Source organism: Nematostella vectensis, chromosome 10 (genome assembly GCF_932526225.1).
Source record: "Nematostella vectensis chromosome 10, jaNemVect1.1, whole genome shotgun sequence".
NCBI lineage: Eukaryota > Metazoa > Cnidaria > Anthozoa > Actiniaria > Edwardsiidae > Nematostella > Nematostella vectensis.
In genome coordinates, this window is record NC_064043.1 from 6391530 (window position 1) to 6406565 (window position 15036).

Consider the following 15036-nt stretch of genomic DNA (forward strand, 5'->3'; position numbering starts at 1 on the left):
AGTGGGAAAACAAAATGGCGGTTCCGTTGAATCGGGAAAATCATGTTGAACGCCGCTTTTTAACTCTCTGCTAGCAGTGATTTCTTCTTATCTGTTTAAGCAGGGATTTCACCGACTCAGTGCGTCATATATACCCTATTTGTGTTGTTTCTCATCGGCAACAGACCTCATTTGCAGGGTTATTTTTACGACTTCACCGAATCGTACTGTAACGAACGCGGAAGGGTAAGCCACTGCTAGCAGGCTATAACATTGATCACCAATTATCTAGTTGTACGTTTCATCAAGTCATACAAATGCACAAAATTTCCCTGGATTTATCTTGCTTTCGCACTCGGAATGAAGACACTCCAAGAAAAATTTTAGCTGGGATATTGAAACTAAAATGAATCTTATACAGAATAACAGCGAGTCTCATAAAAAAAAAATGAAGCTAAATCGTATACAGATTGGCCGCGAGTCAATGTTTATTGTATGCAATTTAAAGACACTACATGAAAGTACTGTTTAAATATTTATATTTGATCCTGGAATAAATAGATTTGCTATGATCAGTAAATCTCAGGGATGGCAGTCATTATTCATTGCTGCATTAGTTTGCTATTACTCGTTGTAAAAAACGTCCTTACCACAAATGCTCACATTATGGCTTTTTTTATAAATGGATTCTAGAGGGGGCACTTGTTTGAGGGGCTATGTAATGTGCTTATTCAATGAGGGGTGTATGTATACCTCAGTGTCAGAACCATCCCCAACGGACTCCATTGTATCCAGCTAAAAAAAGGAAGTTTTGTGACACAAATCGTGTTTAATACACAGGTTCTAACACCAAGTTAGAGCCATTGAGGGTGTATTTCATTGTGTGTGCAGACAAATGGAAAAAGGCATAAAGTGTAAACTAGGGTGAGGAAAAGGCATGGTAAGGGCAAAGGGGTGGTGACTAAGGGTATGTCTAATTGGGGGTGCTGACACAGGTTGTGAAGATGAAGTAAACTTGTACCATGTTTGATTACTAGACCTTGGAGATAATAGGAGAATGGGAGTATAGTCATACCCTGGGTACCAGAGGCTCCAAGCTTCCCTAGAGCAGATATCATATGGAAAATATCTATTCATATTTGGTGATACTTCAGGCTTTTTTTCTCGCCAGTCTCTATTATATGCGCAAAGAGTCTTTTTTTTTATTATAAAAAGGGAATTAAATTAATTTGATTTGATAGGCAAGTCTGAGTGTTGAAGCTCCCCTTTAAAACTATAGTGATATTAAGAATTTATATGTTTGGGTATATAGGTTTGAGTAATTGTTTGGGAGGTAAGTTTCTATACTTGGTACTTGGTATATTTTATGTATAGAACTCAGGTTTGGGTATTTTTTTTTTGGGGGGGGGGGCTAATGCTTATTTTAGCATATTATGCCCTTCTTTTTACCCCCTTGTACCAGGTTTGATTACTAGGCCTTGGAGATTCTAGGAGTATGATTGTGCAGTCATAGATATCATACTGTATGGAAAATAAATATTTATATTTGGTGATATTTCAGGGACATTTTTTATCTCAGTGCCTATTGCACAGAGTTTGTTTGTTGTCTTTTTTATAAAAATGGAATAAAATCGATTTTATTTAATAAGCAAATCTGAGAGTTGAAGCTCCCTTATAGCAAGATTTTGTATGCTTGGGCTATAGAATTTAGGTTTAGTTATTTATTTTGGGGGTAAGTTTCTATGCTTGGTATATTTTATGTATAGAACTCAGGTTTGGGTATTTTTGAGGATGAGTAGGGGGGGCTAATTCATCAAAAAGTTCTTATCGCAAATGCTTATTTTAACATATTATGCCCCTCTAGCATTAGATTTTAGAGGGGGCACTGGTTTGAGTGGCTATGTAATGCGCTTACTCAATGAGGGCTATTTTATGGTGTGTGCAGACAAATAGGAAAAGGCATAGAGTGTAAAATTAAAGGTTGAGAAATGCATGGTAAGGGAAGTGAGGTTGTGATGACTGAGGGCATGTCACATGTGGTGTGCTCACACAAGGTGCGAAGACAAGGAAGTAAAATTGTACCGGGTTTGATGACTAGGGCCTTGGAGGTGAGGAGGATAGAGGGTTTTTTTTATATAAAAGGGAATAAAAGTAAATTAAATTTGATAAGCAAATTTTCCTTCTAAAACTTTTTTACGGGACTGGCAAGTTTCAAGCTTTTGTATGATTTACGAATAGAACTCAGATTTGGGTTACTTTTTTGGGGGGAAGGGGGGGCCTATCTATTCTTGGTGGAGTTTTGGGTATAGTGTTCAGATGCAGGTATATTCTTAGGGGTGGAGCGGTTCCATTCTTTTGGGGGCATAAAATGTTTGTATCTGTCGGAACCAACAGTCATGTTTACAGCCAGAGTGCCCCCCCCCCCCCCCCCATGTTGTTGTGGTGGTCGCAGGGCAAGGCATTTAGCTAAAGAATGATAAGAAGCGAACCCCCGAGAGACAAGGGTAGGGTAAAATGCTTTTCGGCTAAATGTTGACACGAATTTTCATACCTATTCTTCGGCGATTTTTCCCTGTTGTATAGACGTTGGGCCTTGACTCGCACTTTCGTCCTCACAATTCAACCTCCGCTCTCCTCAACTTTCACCATATCCTGTGGGCACTCGTTTCGGCTTGTGGTGAAAATTGTTTTAGTATGCCATGATCCTCATTTATCCTAGTTTAGTCCTGTCAAGGTTCTAAGCCGTAGAATTTGGTCCATCACACTCATATTTCTCTTTTTCTAAACGTAAACATTACGAAAAGAGTTCGATTTTACGGCAGTCTCCAATAAAAGCGCTCAATTTGAAAAGGTTTCCCAAACGATATTTTACTTTCGAGCACAGGAACTCATCAATCAAATATCAAACTTGGTATAGAGCAGGATATTTTGCTGTTTTGGTCGATTTTTGCGATGCGACGTCTCGCTAACAAAACAAATTCAAGTTTCAAACTCCGCGCGGCCATTTTGAATATTTGCATAATAAGTAGGTAAATCGATATAACCAAAAATAGTAATGTACGGCACTGATGACTTGTAATCAGAAAAGAAAAACAGTGACTGTGACCATCTTTACTCTATAGAGAAAGTATTTAAAAATAAACTAAGATTCCTCGGTCCAGACCCCCAAAACGACTACCTTTTCTTCATACCATTCGCACCAGTCTTACTTGGTCCTTAAAAAAAGGGCGTGGTTTAGCCCGCTGGGGGATTTTAAGTACAAAGAACTGTTCGTGTGCAAAAATTAACGCATAGTCGTTATTATAACGCTTTTTAATGATTATGTACATGTTAAATTTTATAAATCATAACAACTAACTTAATTTTCTTGAATAATAGATATCAACTTCTTAAAAGAAAAGTAAAATTGGTGTAAAAAAAACATACGATTCACTATTCACTGAACTTCATTTAGTATAATACCTGAGACACATATATTCGATATCTTTTTGTGGAGTAAAATCATAAAACGCAAAAAGCGCAGACGTACAATAAAGGTTATACGAACCTCGGCCAATGAGCATGCGAGAATCTGTTTTGATTGACACAACTATGAAAACTAGGTTCCCATCGTGTTTTGATCGCTCTCTAAAGCTTTTATTTTCCACGCTAGCGGGCCGGCTAAATTCACCCTTTTCGGCGCTGGTAAGTCACGTGCGTTTTACGAGGTCAAAGTCCAACAAATCGTAAACAACCCGCGAAAGTTCGGAAGAAGCGTATGCTTTGTACGAACAAAATGGTGAAAACAAAGCATTGTCTCATGGCACTTGTAGAAATGATTCAAGATTCCCGCAGTTGTGAAGGACAAATGGCAATAGGGACCCTGTACTATTCTTCCATTTCTCCATGAGAGAAAAGAAAAACAGAAAGGTGGAAAGTAGGAATAAAGCGGTGCAAACACGGAGATTCATTCAAGTGTGGCAACTTGTATTTTGTCAGCGGAAATGGCACCTCAGAAGATGATCCTGATCCTATACCAACAGATATCAGTCAAGGAAGGGTAAGTTATTTATTTTTGGTTCAATTAGTTCCCGACGGCTAACACTAGTGTTATTTTCATAGGTTGAACAGGCTTCCGTTTCGTGAAGGCGAACGCTCAAAAACGCCTTTCGCTTGAAACTTTGTGGACTTTGACCCCGTAAAACGCACGTGACTTATCAGCGCCAAAAGGGTGAATTCATTTTAATCAGATAGCACGTTTCTCTCGCATCCTTATTGGCTTCACAAAACTGTCAAAGGTATTCTGATTTTGGCTATACGTTTGTTGAGGGTAGATCTTCAAGCACTTTCAGGTCTTCCTCCGCAATTTCTAGCTCCTTACCTGAAATAAGTACAAACAACACTTGATTTGCGTAGTTTAACTATGAAATTTTTATCAGAAAATGCACAAGAAGCTGCTCCACATAGCAAAGATTGATTAGTGTCTATTGAAGAAGAGTCACTGCGACGAAGGATGGTCAAACAGATCAATTAATGGATACTTGACTGTTTGGGCGGCAAACTCGCGCGCAAACGAACAAAACTAGAATTTTTAGAAAGGGTGAATTTTTATTGATCTTTTAGTGCAAGTACCCTATTGTTTGAAAAAATCATTTGGCTTGAAAAGGGTTGTTAAATTGAACCCACGCGAGCACCCCTAGAACCGCCACTGGACAGATATTCAATTTCATACAAGAGAAAAGGAAAACTCGGTCTAACTTGGCATGCAACTCGGAGACAGACTGCTGTCTGCAAGTCGTAAGATGAATACAGGCCTTACCGGATCCATGAACAGTGGTCATGTTCAAGCGAACTGTTTTTATTTTTATATCTTCTTTCCTGTGCTTTGCTTCCGTAGATAATTGTTCTGTAAATAAATATAAAGAAGTAATTCGTGACATAACCCGTTGTCTCCCATTTTCTTCTTTCTACGCTTATACCTGCCTCCTCCCTGAATTGTTTAAAAACTAAAATCACGATTTTTTTTGGTAGTTTTTTTTGTAGACTGTTTTGTCTAGGTGGGGGGTGGGGGAGGGAGGGATGCAGGCCGCAGTCATTCCATCTTCCTTCAATTTAAAGTTCCGATTATTTCTAAAAATCAATAGCCAATATCCAATCATAGTTGCGTTGTTTGCTTGTTTGCACAGTACTTCTCTTAGAATACACTATATCGAGGCGCTGGGGGGGGGGAGGGTCCGATGTCCGGACCCCACCCTGCTCATGTGACGAAATGTGCCTCGACTCCGGTCGACACCTTCGTTTATAGTTGAGCAGGCGGCCAATTATATGTACATTTGAATATAAAAAAGTTTCGAGGTGGATCTAGTGACCTATTTACCAGGTTCGACCTTTAATTGATCCGTGGTCAGTGCATGACTACCCTTGGACACCACCCTTTCTTTAGGCATGCGCCTGTAGTGCATCAATATTTCGCCAAGAACGTTTGTTGACTTGTGGTATTTGAATGAGGACCATTTACCTTTGACCAAATAGCAAGCCGAGATGGTTTTGTAAGGAGACCATACTTCTATCGCTACAGAAATGCATGCCACGTTGAACAGTATAAACAGGCTGTTACGTTACCTTGACCAAACAGCAAGCCGAGATGGTTGTAAAGAGACCATTATTCTATCGCTACAGACATGCATTCCACGATGAACATAAGGTATAGACTGGTTTACGTTACCTTGACTAGGTGGCAAGGGAAGATGAACGTAAAAGATGGATTCTACTATCGCCACAGCCACGTGCAACGCAGGGACCAGGAACATGACCAGTCTAAGATATTGATCCACAGACCTAGAAATACCCAAACATCGTAATAAACGATAAAATGTTCGAGGATTACATTTTATTACACTTTTAATTTTAGCGTCGTCAAAATTTCGCGATACTATGTACATTAGAGGGTGGACTTAATAGAAAAGGGGTTTCCATGAAATTTAATCAATAGTTAATATTTCAAAAAGGCTCACTTTATTACTCACTTTATTTTCGCGCATCCCAATTTTCGCGAGACTTTATTTCCGAGATGTTTTTAAATCGCGAAATTCGCGAAATTAAAGTGACGCGAAAATAAAGGGTAATAATGTACTTGGTATTGATAATTTATGATGGTAGTATTGAAGATGATGAGAAAGAAGGACAATAGACCGTTTTCACGATGTTGCGCGATGTTGTGATGTTGATGGTGGTGATAATGACTGTGACGACGATGGTAATCATTGCGGTGGTTGTTGTATTTGACCTAACAAGTAGGTAAGTCTTACCCAGACTGACTTCCTGGATGAAGCTGCATAATAATAAATACCACGAAGCCATTGGTCAAAAATTCCACAGTGGTAGTAAAATCATCTACACCCACCGGACGTTCCTATATACATTAGACCAAGAAAGGGACGGATTGAATATCATGATGATCATTGTATCACCGGTTATCATAGGAAATATCATTATCATTATATCGTCGACATCATCATCTTTAGCAACAGCAACACCATTATCGTCGTCTGCTTCTTTGTCATCGTCATCATTATCACCATTATAATCGTCGTCATTTAAACATTCCCATCATCACCACCATCGCCATCACTATCACCACCACCAACACAATCACCACCACCACCATCACCACCACCACCACCGCCATCATCACCACCATCATCACCATAACCATCACAATCACAACCATAATGTGCAGCACCACCATCATCATCACCATAACCATCACCATTACAATCACAACCATAATGTGTAGCACCACCATCATCATCACCACCATCTATCACCATCACAACCATCATGTGCAGCACCACAACCATCGTCATCATACCTCAGTAGCACGTGATTGTATGACCACCATCATATGTGACGTCACCACGGCCAGGCAGCTGCTGAAGCCCATCATGAGGGCCGGAACGTACAGGACGTACTTGCTGGACTCGGTCTGCGCGTAAAACCAGACACTTGCCAGGAACGTCACCAACGACGAGATGCAAAACAAAACCTGCCATGGCGACGACGGACCAGAATTGAAAAGAATCTACTACTAACTAATATCCATTAAAGTAAACCTGTAAACGACATTCACTTTAAAGGAACTACTATAACGACGGAAGATAACCAGAAAAGAGGATTTTTATTTTCAATTCTACCGCAAACCGCGTAAATGAAGAGATTCATCTAACTGTCATTTGAAGCAGACAAGCTTTACAAAGAAAGGAAATGTCCAACATAGCTGGATTTGTCAGGGAAGTAGACATGTTAGGGGGAGGGAGCATGGTAGGGGAGGGGGCATGGTAGGGGGAGGGGGCTAGGTAGGGGGAGGGGGCATGGTAGGTGAGGGGCATGGTAGGGGGAGGGGGCTAGGTAGGGGGTGGGGGCTAGGTAGGGAGAGGGGCACTAGGTAGGGGGAGGGGGCATGATAGGAAAGGGGCACTAGGTAGGGGGAGGGGCACTAGGTAGGAGGAGGTAGTAATGGAAGGGGGAGGGGCACTAGGTAGGAGGAGGTGGTAATGGAAGGGGGAGGGGGACTAGGTAGGAGGAGGGGGTTATGGTAGGGGGAGGGGCACTAGGTAGGAGGAGGGGGTATGGTAGGGAAAGGGGCACTCGGTAGGAGGAGGGGGAATGGTAGGGGGAGGGACACTAGGTGGGAGGAGGGGGTATGCTAGGGGGAGGGGCACTAGGTAGGAGTAGGGGGTAATGGTAGGGGGAGGGACACTAGGTAGGAGGAGGGGGTAATGGTAGGGGGAGGGGCACTAGGTAGGAGGAGGGGGTAATGGTAGGGGGAGGGACACTAGGTAGGAGGAGGTGGTAACGGTAGGGGGAGGGGCACTAGGTAGGAGGAGGGGGTATGGTGGGGGAAGGGGCACTCGGTAGGAGGAGGGGGAATGGTAGGGAGAGGGACACTAGGTGGGAGGAGGGGGTATGCTAGGGGGAGGGGCACTAGGTAGAGGGAGGGGGTAATGGTAGGAGGAGGGGCACTAGGTAGAGGGAGGGGGTAATGGTAGGAGGAGGGGCACTAGGTAGGAGGAGGGGATATGGTAGGGGAAGGGGCACTCGGTAGGAGGAAGGGGTAATGGTAGGGGGAGGGACATGGTAGGGGGAGGGGGCTAGGTAGGGGGAGGGGGCAAGGTAGGGGGAGGGAAACTAGGTAGGAGGAGGGGGTTATGGTAGGGGGAGGGGGCTAGGTAGGGGGAGGGGGCAAGGTAGGAGGAGGGAAACTAGGTAGGAGAGTGGGTGCAAGGTAGGGGGGAGGGGTACTAGGTAGGGGGAGGGCCATGGTAGGGGGAGGGGCACTAGGTAGGGGGAGGGGGCATGGTAGGGGGAGGGGCACTAGGTAGGAGGAGGGGGTTATGGTAGGGGGAGGGGCACTAGGTAGGAGGAGGGGGTTATGGTAGGGGGAGGGGCACTAGGTAGGAGGAGGGGGTATGGTAGGGAAAGGGGCACTCGGTAGGAGGAGGGGGAATGGTAGGGGGAGGGACACTAGGTGGGAGGAGGGGGTATGCTAGGGGGAGGGGCACTAGGTAGGAGGAGGGGATATGGTAGGGGGAGGGACACTAGGTAGAGGGAGGGGGTAATGGTAGGAGGAGGGGCACTAGGTAGGAGGAGGGGATATGGTAGGGGAAGGGGCACTCGGTAGGAGGAGGGGGTAATGGTAGGGGGAGGGGCATGGTAGGGGGAGGGGGCTAGGTAGGGGGAGGGGGCAAGGTAGGGGGAGGGAAACTAGGTAGGAGGAGGGGGTTATGGTAGGGGGAGGGGCACTAGGTAGGAGGAGAGGTTATGGTAGGGGAGGGGCACTAGGTAGGAGGAGGGGGTAATGGTAGGGGGAGGGGCACTAGGTAGGAGGAGGGGGTTATGGTAGGGGAGGGGCACTAGGTAGGAGGAGGGGTTATGGTAGGGGGAGGGGCACTAGGTAGGGGGAGGGGCATGGTAGGAAAGGGGCACTAGGTAGGGGGAGGGGCATGGTAGGGGGAGGGAAACTAGGTAGGAGAGTGGGTGCAAGGTAGGGGGAGGGGGACTAGGTAGGGGGAGGGGCACTAGGTAGGAGGAGGAGGTAATGGTAGGGGGAGGGGCACTAGGTAGGGGGAGGGGGCATGGTAGGGGGAGGGGTATGGTAGGGGGAGGGGCACTAGGTAGGGGGAGGGACATACCATATTTGGGCCGCTTCAATCATTTTTTTTTTATAGCTCTAAAGGGGAAAGTCAAGAATTTCCACGTAAACTTGCAGGAATTCGTGTTTACTACGATTTTGCTGGCAGCCATCTTGGAAATGGAGCCTAGTCCCTAACGTTTTTGAATATCACAGGTCTCACGCCCCAGGCTCTTTTTAGACCATTCAGAAAAAACGACAGCCATTGATTGATATGGGAAGGGGGCAAGGTAGGGGCGGCAGGGTAGCTATGGCTCTTTACCTTGAATCCTGTGACGTCGACGAGCTTTTTCCCTGCCAACGTACCAAGTCCCCATCCAACAAATACCACAGCAGGGACGTACGCTGCTGAATACTAATAACATTCAAAGGCGCAGGATTGGTGGGTAAACGCACCATAACGAGGCCTTGTAAATGGCGTGGAAGTGGCCGTGGGCTGGCGCACTTAGACCCTTTTTGCTTGAGATGATTTTTTTAACCATTTGATGGATACTGATGAAAAGAAAATTGAAATCTCGAAATCATACTTTATGTCTTACCTTATCAAATGCTAAAGATTCCACCAAATAGACGGGAAGGAAGAAGAGGAAAATGTTGAATGTGTTGGCGCTCAGAACATAAGTAAACATCGACTAGAAAATACAAAATAACTAAATTAGAGAGAAGTATCTAAAGTTAGGTTGTGCTATATTAAAATCATGCCAAAAACAGTGTCAGGGATGCAGAAAGGTTGATGCGCAAAAATAGAAGACCCCGCCCCCCAAAAAAAAAAAAAAAAGAAAGAAAGAAAGGAAGGCGCAAGGAAAGACCCCGGTAGGAAAAGCACCGGAATATGATGCCTACCTGCAAATACTGTAAGTTTTGGAGTCGATATCTCCACGGCCTTGTACCAGGGGTATCACAGAAATTAGTCGGCTGAGGAGGCGCCGAGGAGACAGAAGGGGGCGTCGATGGTCGAGGCGGCGCCGAGGATGATGACGGTGAAACAGTAGGAGGGTGTTTAGATGACGGAGGAGACTCATCAGGGGGTGGCAGTGAGACTTCCTCAGGGGGTGGGGGGAGCGGGAGGTCGTCTTTAGAAGGAGAGTGAGGTATATCTATTCCTGTCGGTGGTGGTGGTGGGGGTAGGGGGAGGGGCTCAGAGGAGGCTATGGGTGTAGGAAGGGGTGGAGGTGGTGTTAAGGGGGGCTTGGAACTGAATTCGACGAGCTCGATCTGATTTTCTTTGACATCTGCGACAAAGGAACATCTGATTAAAGTTTAGTATTAAGAAAGAGAAAAACTAGCTAGACAAGATAGCGATTCTTTTAGAAAAAAAACGTTATTGAAGGCGTTTGAACGGCGTTGGGTTCTAAGATATGACAAATACTTTATTAAAAAAATAAACGATTCTACTGCGTTCAGTACACGTCGTCACATCACCGCCACATCGTCGAATGAATAATCTTCCTGATCTTTAAACAATTCAGAACGGCGACGTCGTGGTCAAACGAAAATGGTTTTTTTATAATTGTATAAGAGTAGAGTTTTTACATACCTTTTTCAGACCTTTTACTTCTAGGTCTAGTTCTACTGCTTCCGGATGCTATTTGGTAAAGAAAAGTGGCGAAAAATCCAACGGCCAATATGAATATTGTTTGATGCTGTAAGAAGAACAAATAACGTTAATAACTCTTAGCAACACTTCCGAATCACTGACGGCCATCACGACAATGGCGATGATAACGTCACAAATGACGTCACAAATTTAATTTAAAATTGGCCAGAGAGAGGTGGGACGAGAATGGTGTAATTGTGATATATCATGTTATATATGATGTTATATGTTATGAAGGTGACCTTTAAAGGGATGTTACCGATGATGACCATGATGATGGTGATGATAATGATGGTGATGGTGATGGTGATGGTGGTGGCGGTGGTGGTGATGATGATGATGGTGGTGGTGGTGGTAGTGGTGGTGGTGATGATGATGGTGGTGGTGGTGGTGGTGGTGGTGGTGGTGGTGGTGGTGGTGGTGATGATGATGGCGATGATAATGGTGGTGATAATGATGATAATGGTGGTGACAATGATGATGATGGTGGGTGATAATGATGATGATGGTGATGATGATGATTATTATTATTTTATGATGTTGATGGTGGTAATGGTGATGATTATAAAGATGGTGGTGTTGATAGCTGACCCCACCACCACCAACAACACCACTGATATACTAACATGAGCTATAACTCGTAAGTCTGACATACCGAGAAAGACGCCTGCGTTTTTCTCGAGATCTCTGGGCCTGACGTGTCCAAGGCTAAAAATATCCATGTGACCGCATGTAGGGTGATTCCTAGCCAAGATCTTTGGCTACAACTAGAAGAAAAACGACAACGATTCTATATCACTTTTTTTCCTTATCTTGCTGCGTTTGCTGTTCAATCTTTTGGTGATTGAAATTGAACAGTTGTTTTCTTTTTTCGAAGAGGAGAGCAAACCGAAGTTTGATTTATAATTTGCGGCAAAAATTAGTATATTGATAGCTTTCGCACGATGGTACGGGTTTTGGCACGTCATGCGGTCGCTTAGAAACGCTCACGCATGCGCAACGAAAACAGTTTCGACCCATGGCAGAGGGCTCTTTTCCTCGCGAACGCCAGCCCAGCAAAATACAGAAAAAAGAGGCCTCTGCTAGCAGGGAACATGACAACATAACTTACACTTTAAACAAGGGACATTCCGAACGCTTTTTACCCCAGGCTAAACGTTCTTTATCCAAGGCAAAACGCTCTTTATCCCAGGCTAAAAGCTGTTTACCCAGACTAAACGCTGTTTACCCAGGCTAAACGTTCTTTATCCCAGGCTAAACGCTTTTTATCCCAGGCTGAACGTTCTTTATCCCAGGCAGAACGTTCATATATGATAAATACTGTATGCTCACTTTCTCTTGTCCTGCGCCATGTCATCGCCATGGTCAGCAGACTATTTAACTCATGCGTCCATGGAGACAATATTGTAACCGTTTTTATGTTCGGTTAGTGACTATTATTAACTACAACGAGATGTAATTCGACCAAAATGCAATGCAACTAAAAAGGAAATGGACTTTTGCTCATTACAGATATCGCGTCGCATCGTATTGTGGGCTTAAAGCCAGGAATTGGAATTAATTTGAGGTACGTCAAAGCAGATAAGATTCTAATATTCATTGAGTAAGAACATTTCGAACGCTGGGCGATTTAGACGCAAACGTGCAAATAAGTTTTGGGGTCATTTAAGCGCGCTGTGTGGTTCTTAAAGGAAAGAAAAACTCAACAAAACGCCCAGCATTGTTGCCAAGGTTTTTCTACCGCAGGCTTAACACAATTGAAATTTTAATTATAATTGTGTAGCTTGTTGTATTTAAAGAAAATAGTATGAATTGAATCTGTGAAAATCAACCCGCCTTCTATTCTGTAGAATAAAGACAAGCATGTTAATGTTGGATATGTGCGGATGCTGTGGAATCATGGTGGCTGGAGTGAACGGAATTGTGATTGATCCGCGCTAATGGTTTCATCAAGTTTATTATCCTTATTATTAACTAAAAAGTTTGTTATTGCACGCAAAACAGGTAGTGTTCAAATAAAATAAAAACAAACAAAAATCTTATCTTATTATCAGTATTTTAAAATAACTATCTTTCCATTCATGTCAAAGAGAATAAACAAAATATTGGATTAAATAAAAAAGCCGTGTTAGATTGTTTTAGGAAATATAGTATCGTTAAAAGCGTCATTCAGCTAATGGGATTAATTTTACATAGAATAGTAATTTCACTTATCATATTAGCTCAAATTGACACAAATCCTGTGAGCTTTGTGAATTCTGAATAGAAAAGTCGTACAATCGTACATTGGTGTGTAGAAATTGTCTCCGGCGCGCGTCCTGCAAATTCTCTGGTTTTATTATGGTTAAATATAAATGAGTCAAATTGAAGCTGCTAAACATGGAAAGCACAAAATTTATGAGACCAGACTTTCTGTCTTCTTGTCAAGGGTTGCAGAAAGCAATAAAATATTATTGAAGATTGAAGAAATGGTTCCCTGATTAATAGAAAATGAGAGAAAAGATCTTTGGTAGTTATAGAAATATCAGCAATAGAAAATAAGGCGGGAGAAATGTCTGCAATATCCCAGGAGTTTGGGTTTGAAAAATCCTGAATGAAAAGAGTAAGCAAAGTACGATTTCAAACGTGAGAACAAAAAGCTACAGACCTTTTTAAAGAGTGATACAGATGATTTCCATGTGTCCAATACAAGGGTTCCATTTGCTCCCATTTTGTGACTTCCACTAACGTCCAGCTCGCCGAGTATAGGAAAATAGGAAAGACATATGCAGCAACTAGAATCCCCTCTGTAGACTCGACTACACATCCTACACACGGCGCCAGTACAAATGGCCAAAATATCAAAACTCCTATAGATCCAAAAGCGTGCAATGTTTTGTCTTGGCCATGTTGTGCCAGACGGCTCGAAAGTCTGAACAGGTTTTGTCGAAAGTACTTCAATAAAACTATGACAAGCGCTTTTGTGAGTTGCGATACAAAATAGAGAATGCCAATACTTGAAGTAGATATTCCAACAATGTAAACGAAGAAGAAATATCCATACGATTGCCATGCAATTTGCGTTAATATCTGAAGCACCCGAGGCGTTGTACGGATAAGATACTGAGTGATGGCATTCCTCATGAATTGGTCTCCCTCGGTCGATCGGCTTTCAAGACTCCCTTCGCTTCTTTGTTCATTGTCCTTGTCATTTCTTGCTTGTACAGAAAATGTTCGGATCAATATCATCTCATTGTTTCCATAAAATTCTTCTCCCCGCTGTTTGATTTTTTTAAAAACGCGTTTTAACGGTTTCTTTGTCGAGAGAATGTTTTTGATAGTGATACAGTCGTGATTCGCCAAATCTCATGCTGTCATCGCATAGAGATTTTACTGTTTCTTCATTTCGCTCATACAACCACTAGGAAAATACTCCCTCATTAATTATTAATCACCAAACACTTAGAAATATTTGACAATTACTCAAAATAGCAGTACGTCACTGTGTGGTATTTCGATAAGCGGTTAGGGGCTAGAATAAACGCTTCACCATGAATTGAGGGGTTAGTCCAGATACCGCTGCAAACGCAACATTTCTCACGCTCTTCAAGTACAAGAGAACTTCTTGAAATCCTCCTTTTCGTTGTTCCCCGACGACTTCGAACACGCCCCATTTCGGCTGAGGTATTTTCTAGATTGATAGTTCTTTTTTTCATATTTAACGTCATGTTTACAAAGTCGATCCAGCCTACTCGTATAAGATTTACACACATCAGAACTGATGATCAGATATGAACCAACCAGACCAAACTCTTTTGAAGTCTGAGGTTTCGCTCAGTTGTCTTTGCGATTGCTAGAGCCTTCGCCAAACAGTAAGGAGCACACCAAGTATGCTAACGAACGTCTAGATCACGCAATTCTTAGATAACCAGACGAATGGATCTTAAAAGGGGATTCTTTGGGGTCAACTGATGCAACCCTGATTTGGCTATTTTGTTTAATTCAGTCACCGCATATTTCTTATTTAGCGTGAATTTCAATTAGCCGTCTTGACACCATTACGCAGCTAGTTTCAAAACGTCGGGAAGTAGGAAGAGGAGTCGGGCCGACGTGGAAAAGTTCAAGCTCGGCCTCAACATAAAAAAAAAGACTTTTTAAAGCACGACAGAAAAAACGGACGTCATCAGAAATTGTGTTCACATCAAAGCACAGTTGACCAGCTGTAGACATGTGGCATATTTCGAATAAAACTTGGCATCCGGATTTGATGAACTCGCAGCTGTGTGGCTAATGGGTAAATGAATCCTTAAGT

General features: G+C 43.1%; 1 protein-coding gene and 1 long non-coding RNA gene across 4 annotated transcripts; one reads left to right on the forward strand and one right to left on the reverse strand.

Moving 5' to 3' along the window:
• Positions 1–4030: 4030 nt before the first annotated feature.
• On the reverse strand, positions 4031–14180 carry LOC5521962. Of its 3 annotated transcripts, XM_032367229.2 has the most exons (11): positions 13393–14178; positions 11401–11512; positions 10686–10791; positions 9992–10380; positions 9688–9780; positions 9411–9503; positions 6830–7003; positions 6267–6370; positions 5684–5796; positions 4778–4864; positions 4031–4339 (listed from the first exon to the last, which is right to left on the reverse strand). In XM_032367229.2, the coding sequence occupies exons 1-11, from the start codon at positions 13971–13973 to the stop codon at positions 4272–4274; spliced, it is 1920 nt and encodes a 639-aa protein (XP_032223120.2). In that variant the 5' UTR covers positions 13974–14178; the 3' UTR covers positions 4031–4271. The 3 variants fall into 3 exon arrangements, with proteins under 3 accessions (XP_032223120.2, XP_032223118.2, XP_048589342.1); XM_032367227.2 differs by having other exon boundaries at positions 4031–4864; positions 13393–14180; XM_048733385.1 differs by lacking the exon at positions 13393–14178 and adding an exon at positions 12078–12114 and having other exon boundaries at positions 4031–4864.
• On the forward strand, positions 12175–12782 carry LOC116604616. Its single transcript, XR_004291140.2, has 2 exons — positions 12175–12312; positions 12596–12782. It is a non-coding gene; the product is annotated as an uncharacterized LOC116604616 (long non-coding RNA).
• Positions 14181–15036: the final 856 nt, after the last annotated feature.